A 25,942-nucleotide genomic window follows, 5' to 3' on the forward strand; every position below is an offset into this window, starting at 1 on the left:
TTTTGCCCATATAAGACAAAACACGTTGTAGCTTTATGTGTGTATATATACACACATAAAGCTACTCATAAAGCTACAACGTGTTTTGTTTTATATGGGATGATATCTATGGTGAGGAGATCATCCTTGCCAAAAATCAGTCCATTATGAAACTTCTAACCTCATGTTTACAAGTTGAAAAATATTAGACCGTCCAATTTTTGTAAATCACTTTTGATGGGGTTAGAAGTTTTTGAATGGAATGATTTTTTGTAAGGATGATCCCCTCACCACAGAGATCATCTTCACAAAAAATCAGCTCATTCCGAACATTTTTAATCATATAAGATAAAAACATTGTAGTTTTATGAGTGGCTTTATGTGTCTCCGGGACCCCACCTTATATATATATACAGTCCGGAACATTTTGGCCAACATTTTAGCCAATCATTTTTGTCCTATATGGGTTAGAAGTTTTGAAATGGGCTGATTTTTAGTGAGGATGATCTTTACGCTGAGGAGATCATCCTCACCAAAAATCAGCCCATTCCAAAACTTCTAGCCCCATGTTTACAAGTTGAAAAATCGTGGACTGTTCATTTTTTGTAAATCATTTTTGATGGAGTTAGAAGTTTTGGAATTGGCTGATTTTTAGTGATGATAATCTCCTCATCGTAGAGGTCATCCTCACCAAAAATCAGCCAATTCTAAAACTTCTAACTCATATTTTGAAAAATGTTTTATCAAAATATTTACCAAAATGTTTGGTGCTGAACGTTTCCCATATACGACCCCCTATGGGTCACGTTATTACGACCCCCATTACGACCCCCTTTGCGACACACCTTTTTGTCTTATATGGGCAAAAATGTTTGGAATGGGCTGATTTTTTGTGAGGATGATCTCTATGGTGAGGGGATCATCCTGGCAAAAAATCATCCCATTCCAAAACTTCTAGACCGTCCGATTTTTGTTGAAAAATCGTGGACTGTTCATTTTTTGTAAATCAATTTTGATGGGGTTAGAAGTTTTGGAATGGGATGATTTTTTGCCAGGATGATCCCCTCATCACAGAGATCATCCTCACAAAAAATCAGCCCATTCCAAATATTTTTGCCCATATAAGACAAAAAGGTGTGTCGCAAAGGGGGTCGTAATAACGCGACCCTATATATATATGGGTTGCATTCCTAAGACTCATATTGCGACTCACATTGCGACACACCGTTTTGTCTTATATGGGTAAAAATGTTTGGAATGGGCTGATTTTTTGTGAGGATGATCTCTGTGATGAGGGGATCATCCTGGCAAAAAATCATCCCATTCCAAAACTTTTAACCCCGTCAAAATTGGTTTACAAAAATTGGACGGTCTATAATTTTTCAACAAAAATTGGACGGTCTAGAAGTTTCATAATGAGCTGATTTTTGGCAAGGATGATCTCCTCACCATAGAGATCATCCTCACAAAAAATCAGCCCATTCCAAATATTTTTGCCCATATAAGACAAAACGGTGTGTCGCAATGTGAGTCGCAATATGAGTCTTCGGAACGCTGTTCTATATATATATATATATAATATAATATATATATATATATAATATATATATATATGGGTCAGGTTCAAGGGCCATATGAGAAAACTTTCGTTTTTCAAAAAATTTTAAAATATGGGTTAGAAATTTTGGATTGAGCTGATTTTTTGTGAGGATAATCTCTATGATGGGAAGATCATCAAAAAAAAAAAAAAATCAGCCCAATCTGAAACTTCTAACCCCATTAAAAGTGATTTAGAATGTGGACCGTCGATATTTTACCAATTTTTATCACTAATTTGTAAATCACTTTTGATGGATTTAGAAGTTTCTGATTGAGCTGATTTTTTGTGAGGATAATCTTCTCATAATAGTGACCATCCTTGCAAAAAATCAACTCAATCCAAAACCTCTAACCCTTATTTTGAAAAACGAAAGTTTTCTCATATGACCCTTGAACCTGACCCTATATATATATATATATATATATATTTTGTAATTATTAGTTTAAAGTTGTATCGACTATTATTGTAAATACATTCAGATGTTATGAAATTCTCACAATAATGGAACTGGTGTCAGAAGGACCTACACGATCATATCCTGAGTTAAAAAACACATGGACGGACAAGAAGTCATTCCCACGATGAGCCACCACGTGGTCCCAGGTGGCTGTTGTCTACGTATCTTTGTCCCTGTCACCCTTTAATTGTGTTGAACGAAAACAGTGGTTTTCCCCTCGCTCTTTGAATTCCTTTCTTGTAATTTTGACAATGAAATTCAATTTTCCATGATTTCCAACTTTTCTATCACCATTTTGTTTTTTTTTCATAGAATTCAAGTTCCCTTGAAAATGAAACTTCACGATATCTTGAGATCTTTAATTTCCTTTTCAATGACACCTTATTTAAAATATAAAAAAAAAAAAACATTTTTGTTGTTGTTGTGGTTCTCATTTGAAGAAAAAAAAAAATAATTGAAACTCCACGAATACCAATTATAATCTCAAATCAGTAGAAATACTCAAATTGAAGTTCAAGAAGAAGATCCAAAATAAAATAAATGGAAATAATGAAATCATTTATAAACTTTGTTGTAATAAAATAAAATTTTGTTATAGATAACAAAATAAAATAGAGGAATATGATTCATTTAGTCAACTTCAAATATTAAATAACAATGATTTTATTGTTATTATACAATAATATTTTCAAATTTCATTGTATAATGATGATAAAACCCCTTAACTTGTCCAAAAGACAAAATATAAAAGATTTTTATGAGTATTTATAGAAAACACTTGATTTCCAATCTCCATGCATTTACATATTATGTCTTGATAATCTCATTATTACATTTTAATTATAAATAATAAGTCCATGTGACACTTTTTATAAAAAAAATCTACACTAAGAAGAACATATAGAGGTAAGTGATTGGTATTTAAATGATCACCCTTCTCCAAATACATGGACTGGATGTTTATAATGAGGTTCACAGTAAATTATGAGAGATGCTATTGGCACCCCCCAACTTTTACTTATTACATCCTATTAAAAAAAAAAAAAAAAAATGAATGATTGAGAATAAGTAAAAAATTGCGGTGCCAATTAAAGCTCTCTTTATACAACAAACCCTTTTCTTGAATGTCTGTAACTCTGGTTTTGCCACAATGGATTCTCCCATCTTCCAAAATAGTGTTTCCCATACTTTATATAAGAGTTGTGCAAATCAAACATTCTTAGACATAAATGAGATTTACTCAGAAACCCTGACATCTCTGTTTGTTTCTCTTATTGTGCAATCTTCCAAAATCAAGTTCTTCAAAACCATTGTTTAACCAATATTGTTTTCAAAATCCATCAAAATTTTGGCAAATCTAACTGCTGAGGATTTTTTGGACTTCCACTCCTCCAAATGAGAATTATCTTTTGATTGTCTTGATCTAAAGACCTTCCTTCTTTGTTGGTGTTGACTTAGTTGACTTCTTCTGATAGTTGGCTTGATCTTGATCTAGCGACCTCTTTTCTTCATTTGACAATGATTGATCTCTACTAGTTCTTCACTTCATGATTTATAGAAGACAAGAAGGAGAAAATGATGAGACCCTAGTGTGATGTCTACTAAGGATACTTTGATGGTCAAGTCAATACTCAAATAGAAAAAGATGAATGAAAAAAAGAAGATGAATAGTGCTAAGAGATATGGAGATTAGAACTCCGTCAATCCCTTCATTAGTTTTTTAAGTGTATACCTATAGCCAAACCTTGGAGACAGGTGTCTTCACATTACTTGTCTAGGTGTATGACGAGCTAGGTAATTGAGATGCACTTGAGTGCTTTGGAAGATGTGTCCATTACTTGTAACTAAACACTTGAGTTTGATGTGTAAGTGTTTCACATCATTAATGCAAAGTAAGAAAATGAAGAACTTTGACATGTGATGTCCCATCAATCTGACAAGATCTTATTTGTATCTTAGTTCATGTGAAAGGTTATTACTTGAATTTAGATACATTCTAAGGATAAGATATATGCTAGTGAACAAGTTTAGTACAAGCTAGGGATCAAATCCAATACGAACTAGGGATTAGATCACATACAAGCTCCTAATTAGGTCAAACCGAGCTAGGAATTTGATCATATACGAGTTTGGAACTAGGTTAGGTACGAACTACAGATTAGATACGAGCTTGGGATTAAGTCAAATACAAGGTAAGGATTATATCATATACGAGCTAAGGATCATATAAAAAATGTACTAGGGATTAAATACGAGCTTGGGTTCAAATTAGATACGGACAAGGAACAGATACGAGCTTGAGATTGGATATGAGCTTGGGTTCAGATCAAAAAACGAATTAGGGATCAGACTAGAAACTAGCTATGTGATATTGTTCAAATGTGAATTGCTTTAATATATTGATTTAAATAAGCTCGAGTTCTACCTTTTTGCGTGAATAATTTTTTGAGGTACATGTCACAATCTTAAGTAGGCACAAAAATGATTATCACACTAACCAAAACCCACTCAAAAATGTTGAATCGATTGTGTGAAAACGCCATCGACAGATGCAATTTCTTTTAAGTTATAGAGTTCCATGTTCTTTGACAATCAATACATATTCATCGTCTCTCTCAGGCATGTCTCTTTCAATCCTTAAGAAGTAGATAAGAGTAGGAATTTGTATTGAAAGAGAGATTAAAAGACATGTATGGTAAAATCGGTGCTTCCACAACACACAGACAACAACAACAAAATTCAAAAACCTTTTTTTTCGATCAATAGGCTAATAAGAACACACATTATGACTTAAGATCCTCAAATTAGAAAAAATTTGCAATGAAAAACAATCAAGAGAACATAAGATTTATGTGGTTCAGGTAAGCCCCGCGTCTAGAGATGAGAGGGTTTCACTACCAATAAAGGTGCTGTTAGACAACAAGAGACATCACATTGGACAATACAAACAATAAAATTCACATTGCATTTTTAATCCATTTTACAGAGTATTTACAGTTCATCCATAAACCAATGTCGAATTACATGAAGCAAAAAACCCAGACAAGACCCGGCAGCCCCTACTACAACAAAAATCTGGACCCATAAGGAGGAATTGAAGGCTTTCAGCACAAATGCATCCCACAATTGAAACCACAAGATTGAGAAAATGGATCCTACGAGTGCACCCACGACAACTTGGCTCATGGTGTGGAGTTTTTGCCAGACCCGTAGCCATGACTGCAATACAGATGACAATGACACACACGTTACGATCCACATTTCACCCTGTTTTCTTTTCTCCACAAGTCATACATTCTCTTTTGTGATAGATAAACTGTGATTGGACCTGGTACCTCATGATTGTGACATAGAGCAGGATACAAATGAATTAGGGGTTCAACCACTTATTGTAAACTTACTTATGTCCCGTGATATTTTAAATTAAAAAAATGAATTTATGCTGATAAATATTTTTTTTGACAAGTATAAAAAGTTTATTAAGAAAATAAGAGGGAGGCTGAGGTGACCCCAAAACAAGAATACAAGAAACAAAAAGGAAAAAAAGAAGAAAAAAAGAGAACAAAGGGCTAAAAACGCCCTAACCCATGATAAGTTTGGGGGTCCAACTCAAAACCAATTGGAAATGTGGAGAGACTTAGGAGCTTATAAGGAGAGAGACAGGGCAATGAGTGTTTGATGTGGGACTAAACTCAAAACACCTGCACACGTGGGCCAGACTGGGCCAAAGCACGTGGAGATATGAACTGAGTGATGTGGAGGAGAGAGGCCTGCCTTGATACCATGATAAGTTTAGGGGTCCAACTCAAAACCAATTGGCAATGAGTGGAGATGCCCAAGAGCTTATGAGAGAGACAAGGCAATGAGTGTCCAATGTGGGACTAAACTTAACAACCCAACTACAAATCACAAAGCGAGTCCCACCTGAACACAAAATCCTTGAAAGAACCACCCTCGAAGTCTTTGCCCAGCTTGCACCAATAAAAAAGAAGACCCAAGATCTCCAGAATCGCGTCTTGCTGATAAATATCCAGCAAGGGAGAAGGTTCAAACTTACTAAGTTGGTTAAAGTCAATAAGTGTTGATATTACAACCATGGTTTAAAATCTGTCTTCAACTACTAATTGCAGCCAACTTACTAAAGTTTTTTTTTTTTTTTTTTTTTCTGTCTTCTGTTTTTTTCCCCCTCCAAACCTGGGAGTTAGCCCACCAACCTTGCGACTGTGACGCAATGCAAATGGGTTCATTCCTCCACTAAGATTTCCCAAGAGATCACCAATCCTAGCACACCCAAGTGGGTATTGCTCGAAATTAATTTTTCAGCTGGCAGAGAACTTCCGTAAAATGCCTTCACAAGAATTCTGATTAGTAGTCATATTTATTCTATCCTTTGTCTTCTATTCTTGTTAATAGTATGTAAAAGAAAGAGCTTATTTCGATAACTTCGTGAGTGATTCTCAACCTACTCCAATTTCAGAGTGATGACCTTTAATATTCTATAATAGGAAGAATGCAGGAGAAAGGTGAACAAAGAAAGAGGAGAATGATCATCTTTATCACAAAACAGTTGGCCAAGCTAAATATTAAGTGTCTTTAAGTGATGCTGTTAACCATCTCTCTTCATAATATGCAGTCATTGCAATATTAGTGGGTACTTAACTCACTCCTAACCAAACATTTGTACTTGATAACACTTAAGACAAACTGTACTGATTGCACAAAATGTAGAATCCATCCTCTGGTCAATTTTCCCTACCTGTCTTCTTGTGGATTGGTTTGTCACTAAAAGTGTCATCTCTTACTACTAGTGACTTGTCTACCTTATTTTTGGTTTGCATAATCTAGGACACTAGAAACAGTGAACTTAATCAGCAATTACAATCATATTTTAAAAATACCAACACCATGATAAGTCATTTAAGCAATAAACCAAGAAAATTAAGCTTATGATTACTTAATATAAGGAGTCAGCAGTGATGATTCTTACAAGATATGAGCCGATAGCCAAGGCAAGCACCCCGATAGTCACTGTTACTTCGTTGATCCCCAGCGATTTTACCACTGTCGTAGAAAGACAGAAAGAAAAAAAAAACATCACATCTAAACACATAAAAGTAGCAGGCCAGTAAATGGCACACAAATGATAAGAATGGCAACAAAATGCCACCAAAAACATGGTGTATAAAGCTCCATCTAGATCTAGGAGAAAACCTTGTACACAGAAACAATTGACCTATATATCTCATTGATTTCTACAGAAGAATAGAACATGTGAACTGGAGCCACCAAATCATGTTAAGATGGTATGTTACTGAGCTGTGTTAGAGAAGTAACGCATAAACATGACATACATTTCCACCAACACTACACACTATTTCTGGTTAATGAAACTAAGATGCGGACAAGTTGATGTACCAAATGGAGATATTAAGCTTATGAGAAATTAATTGACCAAAGCAAAAAAAAAAAAAAGTTCAAGAGACCACAAAACTACTTAGTCTTATTTGTTAATACTTTAGTTTCTTGCCCATTTTGTTCAAAAGATGAAATCAGAAAATCTGAAACTTTATGAGCTTCACTTTCTTGACACAATTAGAGGATACACTGTTTTATATCTTTATCTAAAATTAACTTTTAGCTTTGAATATCTAAAGAAGTGATGCAATGGAATGAAGGCTTACTCGGCAATCTATTCACAGGGTGCACAAGCCTACAAAAAGAGCCTTCAAGTATTCCAAAGAGAAGGCCACAAAGATGCAACTAGGAGCCTTCTTTTAAGAGCTAGATATGTGAATTTGGTTGGCCCGCATTTTAATCAAGAAGGAAAAGTTTGATTGGCTTAGGTTATTAGTTACATGTTTTCAGTAGAATTAACATGTCAAATTCAGTTGATTTACTGATTGGATATTTCCCTCAACTCTTTGGTCGTGCCTTGTTACTTTTTAAGTAAAGTGGTGAAGGGAACAGCAATCTGCAAGAACTTACATGACACAATAGCAAAGATGACAGCAAAGAAGATGGACTGTGCATGTGAAGATGGCATCCCTGGACCAGATCTCGAGGTAGAGATAGGTCGCTCTTGGTTGAGTATCTGCTTCAGAGTAACTGAAAGACAAGCATTAATGACGGATCCCATGGCTGCCCACATGGCCTCAGCATCATGCCTCCAGATAATGAGAGCACCAAAAAGTGCAGCTACTAACCACTTACTCTGCAGACAATATAAGATGATTGTGAACGATATTGGGGGAAACAGAAAATAGAAAATTCCATTTGAAATGGTCACTGAAAAGCAGTTTTGTTAGAAATAAACAAGTTATAAATCATTCGATTCCAGGTTGAAGTGAACGTTTGCTTCTAGATTGCTGTGACTGATGCATCTAAATCAAACTGGTGACACTTTATGGAGCTGAATATTGGGCACATGCACATAGATTGACCGTAGTACTGATGGGGATGTTGAGATGGATGAATGGAAAGATTAGGAAAGATAAAATTAGAAATGAGCGCATTCAAGAAAATGTAGAATAGCTTCAATTGGTGATAAACTAAAGGAAGGGCAATTGAGATGATTTGGTCATGAGCAACACAGGCTAATTACAACCCCAATTAGAAGAAATTTACAAATTGTAGGTTCTAAAGGAGCGGAAGGACAATAAAAAGAACGTGGATTGAGGTAATACGAATTGATATGAACAGATTTAAAGTAACAAAAGACATGACTTCGGATATAATTGCATGGAGGAACAAGATTCGTTCAGTCGACCCCGAATTTTTGGGTTAAGATTTCAATGAGGACGATGAACAAGTTTTGAAGCATACATGGCATATCATGTATGCTTCCCTCCATTGTTATTACTTCTCATCAGGGTTACCGAGTTAGCTACCAAATACCCACGATTTATGACCCGGTTTGTTTGATTTGCTCAGGGACAAGTTTGCAAATTGTGAACAAACCAGATTGTATGATGCCTCTTAAACCGTACGCATACACGCTTGTGTGCACACACCCACACAGAGGGAGGGAGGCAGGGGTGAAGGGACTTGGTTAGAGAACAATATACATTGCATAATGATGTAGTGTATCTCATAAAAAATGGTAGATTGTGATAGAGTAGTGTATGTTTAGCATACATCAATTAGTACCTTCTATATTAGAAAGTATTGGTGATTAGGATTTTAACTCTAAATGGTAGGAGTGATCTAATTACTAGCGTATCTCATCATAATATGACAAGTTTTCTTGGAGCTGTGAATCTAAGTTAAGAGGATTGGGTTCACATAAATTGTATGTTGAGAAAAAGGGAGATCCTAAAAGGAAAATAGAAGTGTCATTTTACATGAAAATATTTTTAGAAAACTGGATAATGGGACCTGAACAAAGCCTAAAAGGAAAACAAAAAATAGGTGAGAACCCATATAATCATCATCAAAGACTTATTCCCAGATTAGGGGGTCAGCTGAAATTATCCATTGGATTTTGAATACAGAATGAAACAAAGGGTAAAATTCATGCTAGGAAGGCAATTAATGAATCATGAAAAAAACTATTTGGCTCATGATCTAAAGTTGATGGTAGTAATGTTTGTTTTGAAAATCTAGACGTATTACTTATATGGTGAACAATTTAAGATTTACATTGATTGCAAGAATCTAAAATACTTCTTTTCCTAGAAAATGCTGAACATGAGACAAAGGAGATGGATTGAATTTCTGAAAAACTATCATTGCACAATTTTCAGTTGACATGAAAAGTAGAGGAGAAGAAAAGAGAACTGATTCAATCAACCAAACGACCAACCAATCGAAAAAATAATAAATTAAACAAATCATTTCGGTAAAACTACTGAATAAAAATAACATTGGGCGAGTTCAATGACCAGAGCATACAAAAAAAAAAGAATTTTCTCGATCTACCATAGAAGAATTGTTTATCCTCAACATAGTGCACTACAAAGGACTTATTGTGAACCTCAATATGCCTACCAATGAAGTAGATTGCACTAGAATTGTATGTTGTATGCCAATATTTGCACTAGTAACTTAGAAAGAACTAATTTCAGAGACTAAGATCCCAAATACTACATATACTTGGGTCATTTGTGGCACAATAGCCTATCAATACTACTAACCCTGGAATTTAGAAAATGATGAGCCATATCCTCCTTTATCTTCATTTCAAACGTCATATTTTGGCGAAGGAGAACTCACATATAATTCAGACTTCGAAAGCAATAACTTCAGATGCTCTATATACATATAGGATACGAGCCTATAAAAAGGGTGCACGAACATGACACACCATATCCCAAATCTTAGTAAGGGATACAAATATAGGAATTTAGTCCAGCTTGTCAGTATCGTGAATGCTAATATAATTTTCGCTATGTAACATGGATACGGGCATGTGTGTCAACGTCAGTCTTGAATACGAGGTGTATGACAAGACAACTTTTAAAAGATCATAATGGTGATACGTCCATGAACATGTATAACATAATATTTTAGCTATATTTAAGTCAAAATTTTCTTTAAATAAAAAATAAGGAAGAATAAAAGTAAAAGAAAACACCATAAGTTAATAAAAATAAATTTCTTATATCAAATTATGGTTGCATTTAGCAATTTCACAAATTAGTGTATTGAGGATGGATTGCACCAACCTTTCAAAAGTCATTTTTGTAGAAAAATATAAATAATAATAGGTGGCAATATCTTACCTGTTAGGAAACATGTACGAGTGTGTTTGTGTGTTGATACATGTTTGACAAGACAAAAGTACTAAAAGTTATTGTGTCTTAATTACTTAGAATATTGTTAGGAATATTTTTTTTGCTTATCGTGGGTATCCTCACCCTTCGGGTGAGACTAATCCCACGGTCACATGCACCGCCCCCTTCGAAAATCCTATGTGCAACTAGTTGAGTCGAGGATCAACCAGACCCTGGAGGGTGGCCCCAAGGAATTCACTACTTCGTGGGGTTTCGAACACTTGACCTACCCTTCCCGAGGAGCTTATCAAGGTTCGGCTTGCCACTAGGCCAACCCCATGCGGTTAATATTGTTGGGAATATATGGCCTGATAAATGTTATGAATCTATCGATATTTGTGGAGTCATTATGCTATAATTTTTAGAGTACACATTAAAACCTCATACAACCATTAAACTACATACCCATAACAATATCACTATTCACTATCATAGCATGTAATAAGATTGGTATGCTAGGTATATACAAGTGTATTCAGGTATAAACAGATGGTGCATATCGTCAAAGCCTTATACTTCAGTAACATGGGAGGTGGAGATGACCAACCGCACATTCAAAGTAACATTTGTAAAAGCAGACAAATCAATGGACTATTGAAAATTCCAAGAATTTGCAGCAGTTGGCTAGTCATTTTTCTCATACATGAAGGAATATTGGAATATTGGACTTAATTTCTAGCCTTGACTCATCTTAATTTGCAATGTTTCCCACCCTTTATAATAGTAGGTCATTGAATGAGAGTTCATTATTGTGTTTCAATCAACATTAACAAGGGAAAATAATGATACATTGGAGCATCATCAAATTTATAAAACTGTGGCGTTTGAATTGAGAAAACACACACCCAACAGAATCAGACATTAACTTGAAGTATTCTCTTGACCCATTTCATTTAAGGTGTTTATTCGAGTAATCAAAAAAAAAAATCCCTAAGTTGAGATAGAAAAGTTATACAGGAAAAAACAGAAGCCAGAAGGCAACACGAATACTAACCAATCGATTTAGAACAGATTGGAGTTCACCAAGCGTAAAATCTGGACGAAACTCAGAAGACCCATTACTCAAAGTGTCTTCTTTCTCCACAATCCCAAAACCTTCAACGCCATCACTACTACTTCTGAGAACCGAATTTCCTATCAACTCAGTCATGGTTTTTGGTCCCCAAACCCTATTTTTCTCATGAAGAGGTGTTTTTGAGATAGACCCAGCAAGAAAAACTGATACTGATGAGGTGGGAAATTCGTGAAACGAAATGGGTTTTACTAAAGATTTAAGGGGGCATGAGGAGGGTGTGACTGTGAGAGGAGGAGGAGGAGAGATTGTTGTGAAGGTGGGTCTGTAGTAGCAAGATATGATAGTTGTTGTTGACATTTTCCGCCCGCCCCGGAAAGTAGCGTTAGCGTGTTGTTTTCGTGTGATTCATGCATAAAACTCTTTGCAGACATTGGATATAAATTAAAAACTCCTCTTTATGGCTAAGAAAAATAAATTATAAAAATCACCGATAGGAAATTAAGTTGCTAATTTTCTTTTTATTCTTAAATTGCTAACTTGATTAGTTGGTAAAATCCCACGGTGAGAAGATCGTCATCTTACAAATTTAGTGTAGAATAAATGTGAGATGTATATAGTATTCTTAGTGTGTGTTTGGTAATATTTCTGAAAGTGGTCCGCTTTTAAAATTCAGACTTTAAAAGTTTTATTTTTTATTTGTTTCGTTTTAGATTTTAAACACTAAAATTGAAATTCAAACATTTTAAATCAGCAATGAGGGGCGTTCAAAGAAATTTCTGAAGTCAGATTTTTAGTTTTCAAATTTCAAATGTTCCTGGCTTCAAACTTTAGAAGTGTTACCAAACATAGCCTCAGAGGGTTTCGGCTTCAAGAGGCAAAGTAGTATCAAAATTATATCAATATGAAATTAAGGTATTTACTACTCTTAATTATATAAAATACTGGGATGCTGTTAATATGTGAGACAAGATAACTTGCATTTAGTGCATCTCTAAAACCTCTTAGATTAAAGTATTGTTTTGTTTTCTCTTAATAACTAAAATACCTTCAAAATATTGTTTTGGAAGATGCCCCTTATCATGTGTCCTTAGGACACAAGTTAATGAGACCGAAAAATTAGATGCATTCCCTCTTAAATTTTTGTTCTAGAATATTCAATGAGGTGTAGTAATTCCATAATGTTCAGAATTTCAGATCATTTCTTGTAGTTCGAAAAGAAAGAAATAGTTTGATTATTGATACAAAAGCATTAGTGGAAAAATTATGAAATCAACGACCAATAATCAATAATAATAAAATTATCAAATTTAAAGATTATGAGTCATTGTTGTGGTAATCATTTTTGTCCCTATCGAAGATTATGGCATGTACCCCTCAAAAAAATTATGATTCTCATATAACAAGGCAACTCTCGAACTTATTCAAATCAATATTTTTAAACAATTCACATTTGAACTAAGTACTAACTAATTTTTCGAGGAATTGTTGACAGACACCATAATAAAGATCATTATTCCCACTTTCTTGCCTTCTATCGTCCTACAAGCCACAAAAGAACATATGAGAGTCAAGCTATTGTCTTAAAGAGGAGGTCATAAGATCAAGATCAAATCAACCATCAAAAGAAGCCAACCAAGTTAGCACAAAAAAAAAAGAAGATCAAGCCAACTATCAGAAGAGGTTAACTAAGTCAGCACCAACAAAGGAGAAAATCAAGTCGACCATCAGAAGAGGTCAACCAAGTCAAAGAAGATTAGGGGATAAGTCTCCTAATCAAGATCATCATCACCATCATTAGCAACTAGATTCATCTCGAGGAGTGGAAGGCTTAAAAAACCCTCCATGACTACTAAAGTTGATTTTTGTATATAAATCCACCAAAAGATCCCCTAAAGGTTCAGTAAACCCAATTAAGCGTGTGTTACAAAACATTTAAGGTAAAGGATATGTTAGTTCTATGATGAAATATTCTCCACTAGCTTTTCATATGTTTTACATTTAGACTAACTAGGATTTGAACTAATCATTTTGAGGGGTCTAACTATAGAAGATCAATTATCACAACCATAAAAGATTCGTAGATCGATTGAGCTCTATATGTGGGTTAGAAATTTTGGAATGGGCTGATTTTTTGCGATGATGGTTTCTATGGTGAGGAGATCATCCTCACAAAAAATCACCTCATTCCAAAAGTTCTAACCCCATCAAAAGCGATTTATAAATTAACGGTCCATGATTCTTCAACTTGTAAACCCCTTTTGATGGGGGTTAGAAGTTTCAGAATGGGCTGATTTTTTTTGTGAGAATGGTATCCTCCCTATAGAGATCATCTTCACAAAAAATCAGTCCATTCAAAAACTTATATAACCCATATAAGACAAAACGTTGGTTGTCAAACTTGATCATATATATATATATGGAACAGTTCGACAACCCCAAAGTTTCCCAAACATTGTGCCAAACATTTTTTGTAAATCACTTTTGATGGGGTTAGAAGTTTTGGAATAAGCGAAAAGATCATCCTCACCAAAAATCAACTCATTTTGAAACTTCTAACCTTAGTTTACAAGTTGAAGAATCGTGGACCATCCAATTTTTGTAAATCACTTTTGATTGGGTTAGAAGTTTTGGAATATGCTGATTTTTGGTGAGAATGATCTCCTCATCGTAGAGGTCATCCTTACAAAAAATTAGCTCATTCCAAAGCTTTTAACTCATGTTTTGAAAAATGTTTGCAAATTTTAGGGCTGCTGAACCGTCCCCATATATATATATATATATATAGGGTCTTGTTCGGTACCCTACACTTTACCCTACATGTTTTGTCCTACATGGGTTATAAGTTTTGAAATAGGCTGATTTTTTATGAGGATGATCTCTATGGTGAGGATATCATCCTCACCAAAAATCAGTTCATTCCAAAACTTTTAACCCCATAAAAATGGTTTACAAAAGATGGACGATCCACGATTTTTCAACTTGTAAACATGGGGTTAGAAATTTCAGAATGGGCTGATTTTTGGTGAGGAGGATTTTCTAACCGTAGAGATCATCCTCACTAAAAATCAGCCAATTTCGAAACTTCTAACCCATGTAAGACGAAACATGTAGGGTAAAGTGTAGGGTAAAAAACATAGGATGCCGAACATTCCCCATATATATATATGCATCCCGTTCAACACCCAACATTTTGCCCAACATACTTTGTCTTACATGGGTTAGAAGTTTCGAAATGGGCTGATATATACATATATATATATATATATATAGGGAAATGTTCAGCACCCTAAGTTTTACCACACACTTTAACAAACGTTTTTTGTCCTACATGGGTTAGAAGTATTGGAATGAGTTGATTTTTGGTGAGGATGATCTCTATGATTAGAAGATCATCCTCCCCAAAAATCAGCCCATTCCGAAATGTTTAGCCCCATGTTTACACGTTGAAAAATTGTGGACCGTCCATTTTTTGTAAATTAATTTTGATGGGGTTAGAAGTTTTGGAATGAGCTGATTTTTGGTGAGGATGATCTCCTCACCATAGAGATCATCCTCACCAAAAATCAGCTCATTCCGAAACTTCTAACCCATGTAAGACAAAATGCGTTTGTTAAAGTGTGTGGTAAAACTAAGGGTGGCGAACGGGACCCATATATATATATATATATATGGATCCCGTTCAGCACCCAACAATTTGCCCAACATGTTTTGTCCTACATGGGTTAGAAGTTTTGGAATGAGCTGATTTTTGGTGAGGATGTTCTTTATGGTGAGGAGGTCCTCATCACCAAAAATCAGCCTATTCCAAAACTTCTAACCCCATGTTTACAAGTTGAAAAGTCATGAACTGTCCATTTTTTGTAAACCATTTGTGATGGGGTTAGAAGTTTTGGAATGGGCTGATTTTTGGTGGATGATCTCCTTACCATAGAGATCATCCTCATCAAAAATCAACCCATTCCAAAACTTTTAACCCATATAGGACAAAACATGTTGGGCAAATTGTTGGGTGTTAAACATTTCCCTATATACATATAGGATTAGGATCCGTATACACATAAAACTACTAATAAAGCTACAACGTGTTTTGTCTTATATGGGCAAAAAGGTTCGGAATGGGCTGATTTTTTGTGAGGATGATCTCTATGGTGAGGAGATCATCCTTGCCAAAAATCATCCCATTATGAAACTTCTAGCATATGTATGAATGTATGTATAGAGAGAGAGAGAGAGAGAGAGAGAGAGAGAGAGAGAGAGATATGTGTACGGAGGACAATTAAAACTAATAACTAGTTTTACACAACCACTCGGATGTTGTCTATTTTTTCAATGCTTTCTACAACACTAACGGATGCCGTTGGATCTTTTAAAACAGATGATTTCCACATCCAAGGAATGTAAAAATAATTGTCACTTGTAGATGTCTTGTGAATGTGACCCATCTATATAATTACTGATTTGACCATCAAATATTAGAATCATCCAATCGACCTGGGTTTTGGTCTAGAAGGGGGCATGATCATAGGGTTTTCGAAGATAACTTTGAACCCATGGCCAAAGTTGTTTTGCAATCAGTCAAATCAACTGCGCCATGAACCTCAAAATTGGAACCTCTTGGTGAGCCTACACAATAAAATCACCATGATTGGTAAACCATAACAATTGGACTCAAGAATTTCTGGTCACGTTTTCTAGTCATTGGATTATACAATTTATTTTAGATACCAACACAATATCTAGAAATCACCAATGAGGTTGTCGTTTCTATTTTTCATCTTTTTATGCGTAGGTGGGCAGTCACTGTGCAGTTTTGGGCCGAGCTCTGTAGATCCCTAAATCAGCCCTAAATATGGGGGCTCCCGCTGTACACCTTAGACTAGTAGTATACTTCCATTGGGCCTTGGTCGACTAAACTAGTGCTAGTGGGCTTCAGCTTAGGGTCGAATCAAATAAAAATAACTAAAAACGCTGATTTCAACATTTTTAAAGAAATGTTTTTTTTTTTTAAACTTTCCAAATAATAATAATTTTGTCCATGTGTGAATACTACTCAATTAAATCTGAGATTTGTGTCTTGTTTAGCTTCTAACAGTTATAGATGAGCGTTAAATTGTAATTGTGTTATATCTTCTATTATTTTTAAGTTTTGATAGAAACATGTTTTTTTTTTTTTTTTTTCCGCCAGGCAAGCAAGGGGTCAGTGGTTAATTGTGGTGAAGGTGATTCAATGGGATTTGAACCTTTGTCCTGGGATCAACTCTCCTAGCTAAGTGGCCCTTTCAAGTCGATAGAAACATGTATGAAATATAACAATGGGTTGGGCAAGGTACTATCATGCCCTAATTCAACTCGGATTTGACGAATAAAAAATATTTGAACTTGACCCTCCCTCTGCGGGCTCAATATCAAGACTCTAATCCATTTTTTCAGGAGGGTCGAATTAGCGGCCTTTCAGGCTCAATTGACAACCCTATGTAGGCTTATCAAGTGGTGCGTCAAAATATAAACTATTGGGTCGAAATATAACAGTCAATTGGGCCTTACCTTATTTGTTTTGCAAGGTCAGTCAATATAGCTGCTCATCTCTAGATCAAAGGCATGAATTAAAATTTTATTTTTTTAGGTTGATTTAGAGTGGTTCTAGTGAAAAATTAGCTTAAAACAAAGATAGGAATACATATATTTGTGATAAAAATTGTTATGTAAGTATAACAATAAAATTGACCAAAAAGAAATGTTCATGTTGTAGCTCATATATTTGTAATATATTCTTTAGTCGTGCTGGATTAACATTGAAATGTACATCGTATATGATGAAAAACATCTATGATTTTGACACACATCCACGTCAGAAATGTCCTTCATGATGTACATTTTAATGTTACTTAAGCATTATCCTATATTGCTTAATACCTTTTCTTACCATTACCATACACATCAATTTGTATATTTTCCTCCTCTTAGAACTCCCAACTTGCACCAAAGAATGGAATTTAACTATAGCTATTACTGATCTTCTTTACACATATATTCAAGAATAAGGCTGAAGTGACCTCACATCACACACCTTGACGTGAAAATGGATGGGAACCATAGATTGTTTCCTTGAGACGTGAGTGAAAAAGCATCTATGGTTCTTCTCCACTTTCACATCAAGATGCACGATATGAGGTCCAATCTAGGTCACTCCAGCACGACTCTATATTCAAACATTCCAAAATGATTTTTATTCTTACCTCATCTTTTCTAGTCTAATCACTTATTTACCTCCGCATCTGTACTTTATTACTATGCTCAACATTTTGTCTCCATAACCCAACCATAAGGCATGATTAATCATATTTACGTCTTGTAAAACTTTTTCATTTATTTGATTGATATCAGTCGATCACATAATATTGGGTGTAGAGATCATCCTCACCAAAAATGAACTCATTCCGAACCTTTTAACTCATATAAAACAAAACAATTCGGCTATGATGTGGATTGCCCTTATTAAATCGTGGGGGTGTTTTTTATAATTACCCCATAATTAATATTTCAGAAATTCCTCTACTTTATTCATCTAATAATAATTTAGGGTTTCATCCCCACCAATTTTTCTTTACAATACAAATTAAAAATAAATAAATAACTTTTCTGGTAATTACTTTTGGTGATAATTTGGGTAACAAGTTGTCTCTAGGAATTAGTCCAACTTGATTTTAAAGACAATATGGGGACGGACTTGGATTATATTATTATTATTTTTTTCTTTTTATCGTTGGACTTAGAATCTAGCTGAGTGATGCTGGTTGGGTTCAGAGCCAATTACTGCGTGGCTGTGTTGGGTTCAATGAAACTTGGGTTTATCTCGGGCTGGACCTCAACTCGATCCAACCTACCCGAGTTGGCCCAACATAGTTTTGAATTCGGACCATATATGCTTAGATAACAACATCTAGAATCATATATCATTTTTAAAAAATACAGTAAATTTAAGCATCTAAGGTTTTGGAACTATGAGAGTATTTAAAAAGGTAAACCACAAACTACCAAATCATGCTCACTAAAGGAAAAGATTCCCAGAGAAACCGTAATCCATCCACTAAGCTAGAGAGGTTTATTAAATTCAAATTTCAACCCTAAATCTAAATTCCTACAACCATCCTTTATGCCTTATCTAATGTTCAACCCTTTACAGGCAAGAAAGTTGCATTAATATCTAAAAAAGCTTCTACTTTGAGTCACCACCACACTGAAATCATTGCGTTTGAGGATCAGTTTCCACAATAATGTTAGAATATGCGAATTTTTTTTTTTTCTTCATAAATCAGCTTCTAGAAAAAAGGCATTTTCCAATTCCACCACTAAATCTCTCTTTTCTCCTTTTTCTCTCTCTTTCTCTTGCATTGCTTTATAGATAACTAAAATTATGGAACTCGCCCACACATGGGAATAATAATAGAATATACATGAACAGAATAAAGCCAAACTTCATATCTTAATAGAACAAATGGAGCCCAGATATCTTATCTTATTGGAGATTAGGGGCCCTCTTTCAAGCCTCAATGTCTTTCAAAATTGTTTGTCAAATTAGACAAATATACCGTTTAGCTCAGCTCAGAACTATTTGATTCTCATTAGATTATCGCTATGTTGTTTTTTGGGACTTTAGCAACATTCCCAATAAAATATTTGATGCTAATATTTACTAGTCGCATCAAACTTTTGGAAAACGCGTGGAGGCCAACATATCATTAGAGGTGTTAATTTGTTGCTAGATGAGCTTTATTTCCTCACCTGAAATTATCTAATTATGGGAACTCAATTGGGCCCACTAACACTATATGATAATTTTTTATTATTTTTATGATCATCTTTTAGTGCCATTATTTGATATTTATGGGTAATAGATATAATGGGTCTTGGATTTGATTCACCTTCAATTTATTGAATTCTCCACGATGGTGATTTCCTTCGCCCGGTGAACATATGATTGCCTTCAATGATCAAGTAAGACTTAATTTTGACAGAGTAGATGGGTAAGTTGGAGGAGCTGCATCAAACTCATTTTCTCCCGAAAATAACCTAGACAAGTCAAACCCTTCCAAATCCAATCCAATTTAAATAAATTTGATAAATGCATAATTATATTTAAATGTGAATAATTATATTCAATAATAACTATGACTGATTGACCTAGTTTTCAAACTTCTGTTGAAATTGTCAAAATCTCATCCAATGAGACAGGTGATTCAGAAAGTATTTCATGCTCGAATTCTTTCAAACTGAGGGTATATATGATCTTGAGAAAACGTTTTCGAGAAAAATGTATTCCTTAAGGAAATGATTATAAAAATTGGATTTCTTAAAAATATGTTTTGCTGATATTTCATTGCAATTAGGAAAATATCAAAATACGGATTTGACTTTTAATTTTGAGAGTGTAAGTCAAGTGTTCGTAACCCCACAAAGCAATGAATTCCTTGGGGGCACTTTCCAGGTCCGATTGTCCCTTTATTCAATTAATTGCAGTGCTTATGATCATGGGATTAGTCTCACCTGTTCGATGGGGATACTCATTATAAGCAAAAATAAATAAAGAAATAAAATTGCGATAGAATAATATTAAGAGACAACGAAGTTAATTTTCAAAAGGGATTGGGTAGGAAAATATTTCTCACCAATATGTATTTTTCCTAAAAACTGATTTTCTTATGCAATAGTGCAATTATACATCCATAGAGATTTATTGATTTTTCATTAAAAACTTCTGTTCAAATGATTTCCTCTGAGCAATCATAAACACCTTTAAGTCAAAAATATATACTTTCCAATAAGACCGAAGTCACTATCATTAACTAAGAGTGAAAGAACCGTGAAGAGCACGCAAGCAAAAATATTTGCCAACCACGTGTCATTTTATTCTAAAAGGATGCTATACTATTGGTGAGAGCTGAGTTTTGCACTTTCAAGCACGAGTGAGTGATTGCGACGTGCTTCATTTACTTGTTTGTATGCGTGGATAAGATTAAGCAAAGCAGAATTTTCATAGAAGTAGATTTTAATTTATCGAAGCCTCAAAACCCCAATGAATGTGGTTTGATCGAAAGTGGTACAAATCGAAAAACCTTTTGGCTTTAATACATCTTCTCATCTTTTAAAAGAACATGGGATGATTTGAAATTGAGAAATCCTTTCCTTACTAAGATAACAGGGGAAAAGGCACTATTAAGTCTCATCCATTGTAAAATAATAATAAAAAAAATCTCAAAATGGATCTCGAATTTTATTACAAATCTCAATGACTTGTCAATGTCTTGTTTTACACATCTCTAAGTCTTTATGACGGTGGATGAGACTTAGTAAAGTCTTTTTTCCTCACTATCATAGTAAGACTAGTCGGACTCTTTGAAATTTTGGATATAATTGACTGTTTGATTTTCGACTAGAGATTTTCGTGAAGGTGACTCATTCAATGGTCGGTGGTGTTATATCCCGAAACCTTTAGACGTATAAGCCACATACATACCATGAGGAGAGATTGTTATTATATGTATCCTTAACCATATTTATAAATGTATTAAAAATGAGAAGATAAAACTAATTTAAGTACCGTCCATTGTTGCAGATTTTGTTAATAATTTCTAAAAATAGAATAATTATATATTTTTTTACATTATTTATAGTATAATGATCGTTTCGAATGACTTAACAAATTTGTCTAAAAATAATTTTATAATTTAAAATTATTAATATATATAAATTTACATCAACAAATTCACCCATTTATATTCAAATAAATAAAAATATATATATTTTTAAAATTGAAAGAAAATGTACTAGAGCATAGCAGATGCCCCTCCCCTAGTTTTGAATGTAATGTAATAATGTAGATGGATCTTTGTTAAAATGAGCTTATATATTACATTTAGAGAAATGCTTATAGAGCTGTCATTCCTGAAGAATTATAATACTAGAACAATAATTAAGTTGGAAAAAAATACATTAATAAAGAATTAAAAGTGATGGGACCAATAAAATGTAATCATATAATTAGGTATTTGGACCACACTTATGTCCCCTTAATTACTATCGCTTTTCAATTTGTTAAATTTCACTAATTAGGTACCAAAAAGCAAGCTTTGATGGCCTTTTTTCTTTTAAATCTTCTTTCAAAGACATTGAAGGATACCCTCGAGTTCTAATTACCCACTTTTACATTATTTGATGGCTAACTCATTGTCTCTTGTAATCATTTTAGAAGCATTAGTTATGTAAGTTGTGCTAACTTTTACTTAATTATATCATTTTAAGTTGACTAAATTGCTAAGTGCTAAACCTTTTGGCCCATTTGAAGACTCTCTAGGGAACATCATGCGTGTAACGATCATGTGATCTCAAGTTAATCCTCATGATATGGTTCAAATCAATCTCTCCCCAAATTTTATTAGCTAAACTCTCAAGGTATGTCCAAGACTCAACCAAGAATGCAAGCGCCTCTGTTGCTTAACTCGAAAATTTTATTCTAAGATTTATTAAGAACAAGAGTGTTTTCTTGGATGAGTTTGATCCTCTTTAAGAATTGAAAATTTCTAAGGGTTCATAGGAAATTCTAGATTTAAGTTAGATCGTGATGATTAGTTTGAATGTCGCACAAATACTACCAAACAAGGAATTTGGTTTGTGACACTAGGGGGGGGGGGGGGGGGGTCAACCCAAGATAGATCAAAAACCTAAGTTCACGGTCTTTTTTTTCTTCAAGTCATGATAATCTCCCCCATGTGACATACTCAAAATATTGTCTTGACGTGGCATGTGCCAGAATCATAGTTTTTTGTCTTGAGATACACATCTATACATCCCCATAAATATGTGCCATTGTGTATCTCAAGATAAAAAGATTTATAGTTCTAGCACATGCCATTTTGAGTTGCCATGTGGGAGAGTAAAAAAATCATTGCTTTTTTTGTAAAATAAAATTCCTCAACTCTAAGCCCAAGTCGAACTAGGTTAAGTAAGCTTGCTCAAATAACAAAGTATCAAACAAATTCTAGCCTGGGTCAAATTGGATATTGAGTCAATTAACAACCATAATGAATCCAAAAAGCATGGAGAAGTTCACTTGGTTCGTGATTTTAAGTCTTGCCAGAGACGACAAAACGAGTTTTAAAACCATGACTTGGATTGGATGAACTTGAATAAATGGATTGCTTTGTCAAGTCTACACCCATCAAATCTTAACACTGCTGATGATGATTGAAATTTGAAACACACATGAAAAAGGGAAAAACTTAATGGAAATAGTTTCCCAAAATAAATAAACCTTAGAGAAGATCATTAGCTTTCTTGAAATCAATAATTTCACCAATCAAACATCACTTTTACATGAACTTTAATCACTCACTGAATCATGGAAGACAGAATCCAAATCAATTAAAAAATTGGGATTTCAAGAATACATTAATACATGGAAAAATTTACTAAAACACCACTCATAATAATACGTCTATGATGAAATAAAGCATTCTTTCATCGAGATACGAGATAGAAATCTCTCAAGCACGCGACCTGCTTGATATGGTACGAATCTAAAGCTGTCAGGAAACTGTGTCGTGATTTGTGATTTGTGATTTGTGAATTGTGAATTGTGATGGAACCGCGATCGATATCGGTTGCCTCAAACTGGCCCGCAAAAACTCATAAAAGAACTCGTTGGTTCCCCAGGTGATATCCGTACAGTTACGCAGTATCACGTGTTAACACACGCAACTGTAAATCTTTGAGGTGAGGTACACAATATTAAGTTGAAAGTGAGTCCTCTCTCCTTTTTATTTATCTATTTATTTATTATTATTATTTATTTATTTTTGATCCGTAAATCTGTTTTGAATGAGATCACGGTGATGGTGGGAATGAAACCTACGTATGGTATCCTCACCCATAGAAACAAAAGTTAGCCAGTTTGATGACTACAAGCAATTTTGTTTTTAGTAAATCCTACTAAGAATGACAAAAACTACCAATGAATGGTGGTAGGTCCTCTTGTGTTCTGTTTGGGGGGTACGTTGAGCTTCGAGGGTGCAGGGAGGAGTAGTGTCCCTCCTTTCCTCCCAAGACCAAATTTTTTAGAGTTACTTAAAAGACAATCATATTATATTTTCTTAAGAATTTTTTTTTCTTCTATTTTTAAAGATATAAACACGAGTTTGTAATTAGATTTTTGATATGATCTATAGACATAGTCACACTGTCAAATCATGTAAATTCTTAAACTCATAACTTCAAAATTACTTAACAATGCGTCAAACCATTCACGAGGTTTATATATGTTAAGAGGAAATTTTGAATAAAGAATTATGGGGAAAGCAGAAAATGGTAGTAATAGAGGATGAGATTATTCTTGGTTCATAAACCATTCAACCTTGCCTAGGGTGTATATGTGTTTGAACGATGGGATAAAAGAAATGTCTTTTGAGTGTTGAAGAGGAATGTTAATTATCTTAATAATTCAAAGATATAACCAATGACTACCCAAGGAATAAATGAATGTAATCCTTATGGTCATGAAAATGATTTTGGGAGGGGCATATCAAAAGAAAACTCTTAAATCAAGGTTAATGAAAAATAATTTAAATGAATAAGAAAGAACTTATTTAGTTTAAAAGACTTTTGATTTGTTTTCTAAATTAAGCATCTGAATCTCTTGTATTATAAATATGTCATATGAGGAAAGAGAGAAATTTCTGATTTATGAGGTGGCTTGGAAAAATGTAAACAAGCACAATACAGTGGGTCAGCTCTACAAGCTAAGGGGACATAGGCGGATTTAATGAACCTCGTAAATACTCTTGGTTTTCTTTTTTTATTTTCTTAATTTCTTGATTATATTGTTGTGTCGAATCCCTTAGATAAAATAATCAAAAAATTATTTTCTAATAAGCACCTTTTACCAAATGCAGTACTTTGTCATTGAGAATTTGAAATTCTTATAGAAGTCATCAATCGAAGAGTGGTGGATGTAATGTATTGGGAGCCAAACCTAAGAAGTTAATTACTAGGAAATTTGTGCTTATTTTTGAATCCTTAGAACCTGCGATATCTCTTCTTACAGGGGTGGAGCTTGGATTTTGCTCATGTGAGGGCAACCAAGAGTAGAAAATTTTTTGTTGGGGAAACTTAGAGTGAAAAAAAATATTTTTTGGGGCAACTAAGAGTGAATATGTTTTTGTGAGGAAAATAATGACGGATTTTTTTTATCCATGCTTAATATATACTCCAATAGCTTATTAATCTATAAATTAAACTTTGAAAATTCTTTTAGGGCCAAATGCCCCCAGTGTAAATCCGCCCGTTTTCCTATATAATTAATGACAAATATCAATAATGGGTCCATGGGTAAAAAGACTTAACATAGTTTAGTTAAGTCTTAAGAGTCGTTCCGTTATAAAATGGAACACACTTTCCTTATGAAGTTAGTAAGGAATGTAGAACACAAAATTTTTAAAACTTCTGAAAAAATTTAAGAGGATTATTGTTGAATTTTAATTTAAGTTTGGGAGTTCAGTGGTTTGTCTCTTTTCAAAACTTTGGATCAAACCAAACAAACCCTTTTTTTTTTTTTTTTTTTAAATATTAATTTTACCATGAAATATAGAGGTTTTGTGGTGTTGGATTGTTGATGTGCCAATCCAAGGAAAAAAAATAAAAAAAAGAGCTTCTATTGGCACTCCTACTTTTTCTAATTCTCAATCATTCAATTATTTTCTTTAGGGTGAATCTCCATTTTATGTGTTGAATATAATGAAATTTCGAATTTAGTACATTGTTCATTTTAGTTCTCAAAATATGAATTTATCATTCTTATAACTTATGAACTCGTGAGTTCATCACTTTTAATACCTACAAATTCGTAGATATACCAATGAATTCATTGATTATAAAAGTAACAAATTCACTTGAAATACATGTTTTGAAAATTAAAATGAACAGTGTATCAAAACCAAAATTTGGACATAAGCCACACATGTTTTAAGAAAAATCCCTTTTCAATCATGATGTAATGAGTAAAAATAGGGGTGCCAATAGCAGGTCTTTAAAATAATATTACACTTTTAAGGACCACATTAATTTTGCGG

The 25,942-nt window shown here is 34.0% G+C and overlaps 1 protein-coding gene across 4 annotated transcripts; it reads right to left on the reverse strand.

Moving 5' to 3' along the window:
• Positions 1 to 3,138: 3,138 nt before the first annotated feature.
• Positions 3,139 to 12,262, reverse strand: LOC147407378 (lipid phosphate phosphatase epsilon 2, chloroplastic-like). Of its 4 annotated transcripts, none has more exons than XM_086435918.1 (4): positions 11,802 to 12,259; positions 8,022 to 8,247; positions 7,024 to 7,097; positions 3,139 to 3,579 (listed from the first exon to the last, which is right to left on the reverse strand). In XM_086435918.1, exons 1-4 carry the CDS (start codon positions 12,177 to 12,179, stop codon positions 3,577 to 3,579), a joined length of 681 nt encoding a protein of 226 aa, XP_086292044.1. In that variant the 5' UTR covers positions 12,180 to 12,259; the 3' UTR covers positions 3,139 to 3,576. The 4 variants fall into 4 exon arrangements, with proteins under 4 accessions (XP_086292044.1, XP_086292043.1, XP_086292041.1 ...); XM_086435917.1 differs by having other exon boundaries at positions 3,554 to 3,574; XM_086435915.1 differs by lacking the exon at positions 3,139 to 3,579 and adding an exon at positions 4,971 to 5,255 and having other exon boundaries at positions 11,802 to 12,260.
• Positions 12,263 to 25,942: the final 13,680 nt, after the last annotated feature.

This window comes from Akebia trifoliata, chromosome 3, assembly GCF_017979445.1.
Source record: "Akebia trifoliata isolate Shusen 1 chromosome 3, ASM1797944v1, whole genome shotgun sequence".
In the NCBI taxonomy this organism is placed as follows: Eukaryota; Viridiplantae; Streptophyta; class Magnoliopsida; order Ranunculales; family Lardizabalaceae; genus Akebia; species Akebia trifoliata.

Excerpts from the sequence above, each read along its gene's own strand:
- LOC147407378 (XM_086435915.1), bottom strand. The coding sequence starts at position 12,179 with ATGTCAACAACAACTATCATATCTTGCTACTACAGACCCACCTTCACA. Across the intron at positions 8,248-11,801 it reads AATCTGTTCTAAATCGATTG|AGTAAGTGGTTAGTAGCTGC; the intron begins GTTAGTATTCGT and ends TATTGTCTGCAG. Across the intron at positions 7,098-8,021 it reads CATCTTTGCTATTGTGTCAT|TGGTAAAATCGCTGGGGATC; the intron begins GTAAGTTCTTGC and ends TTTCTACGACAG.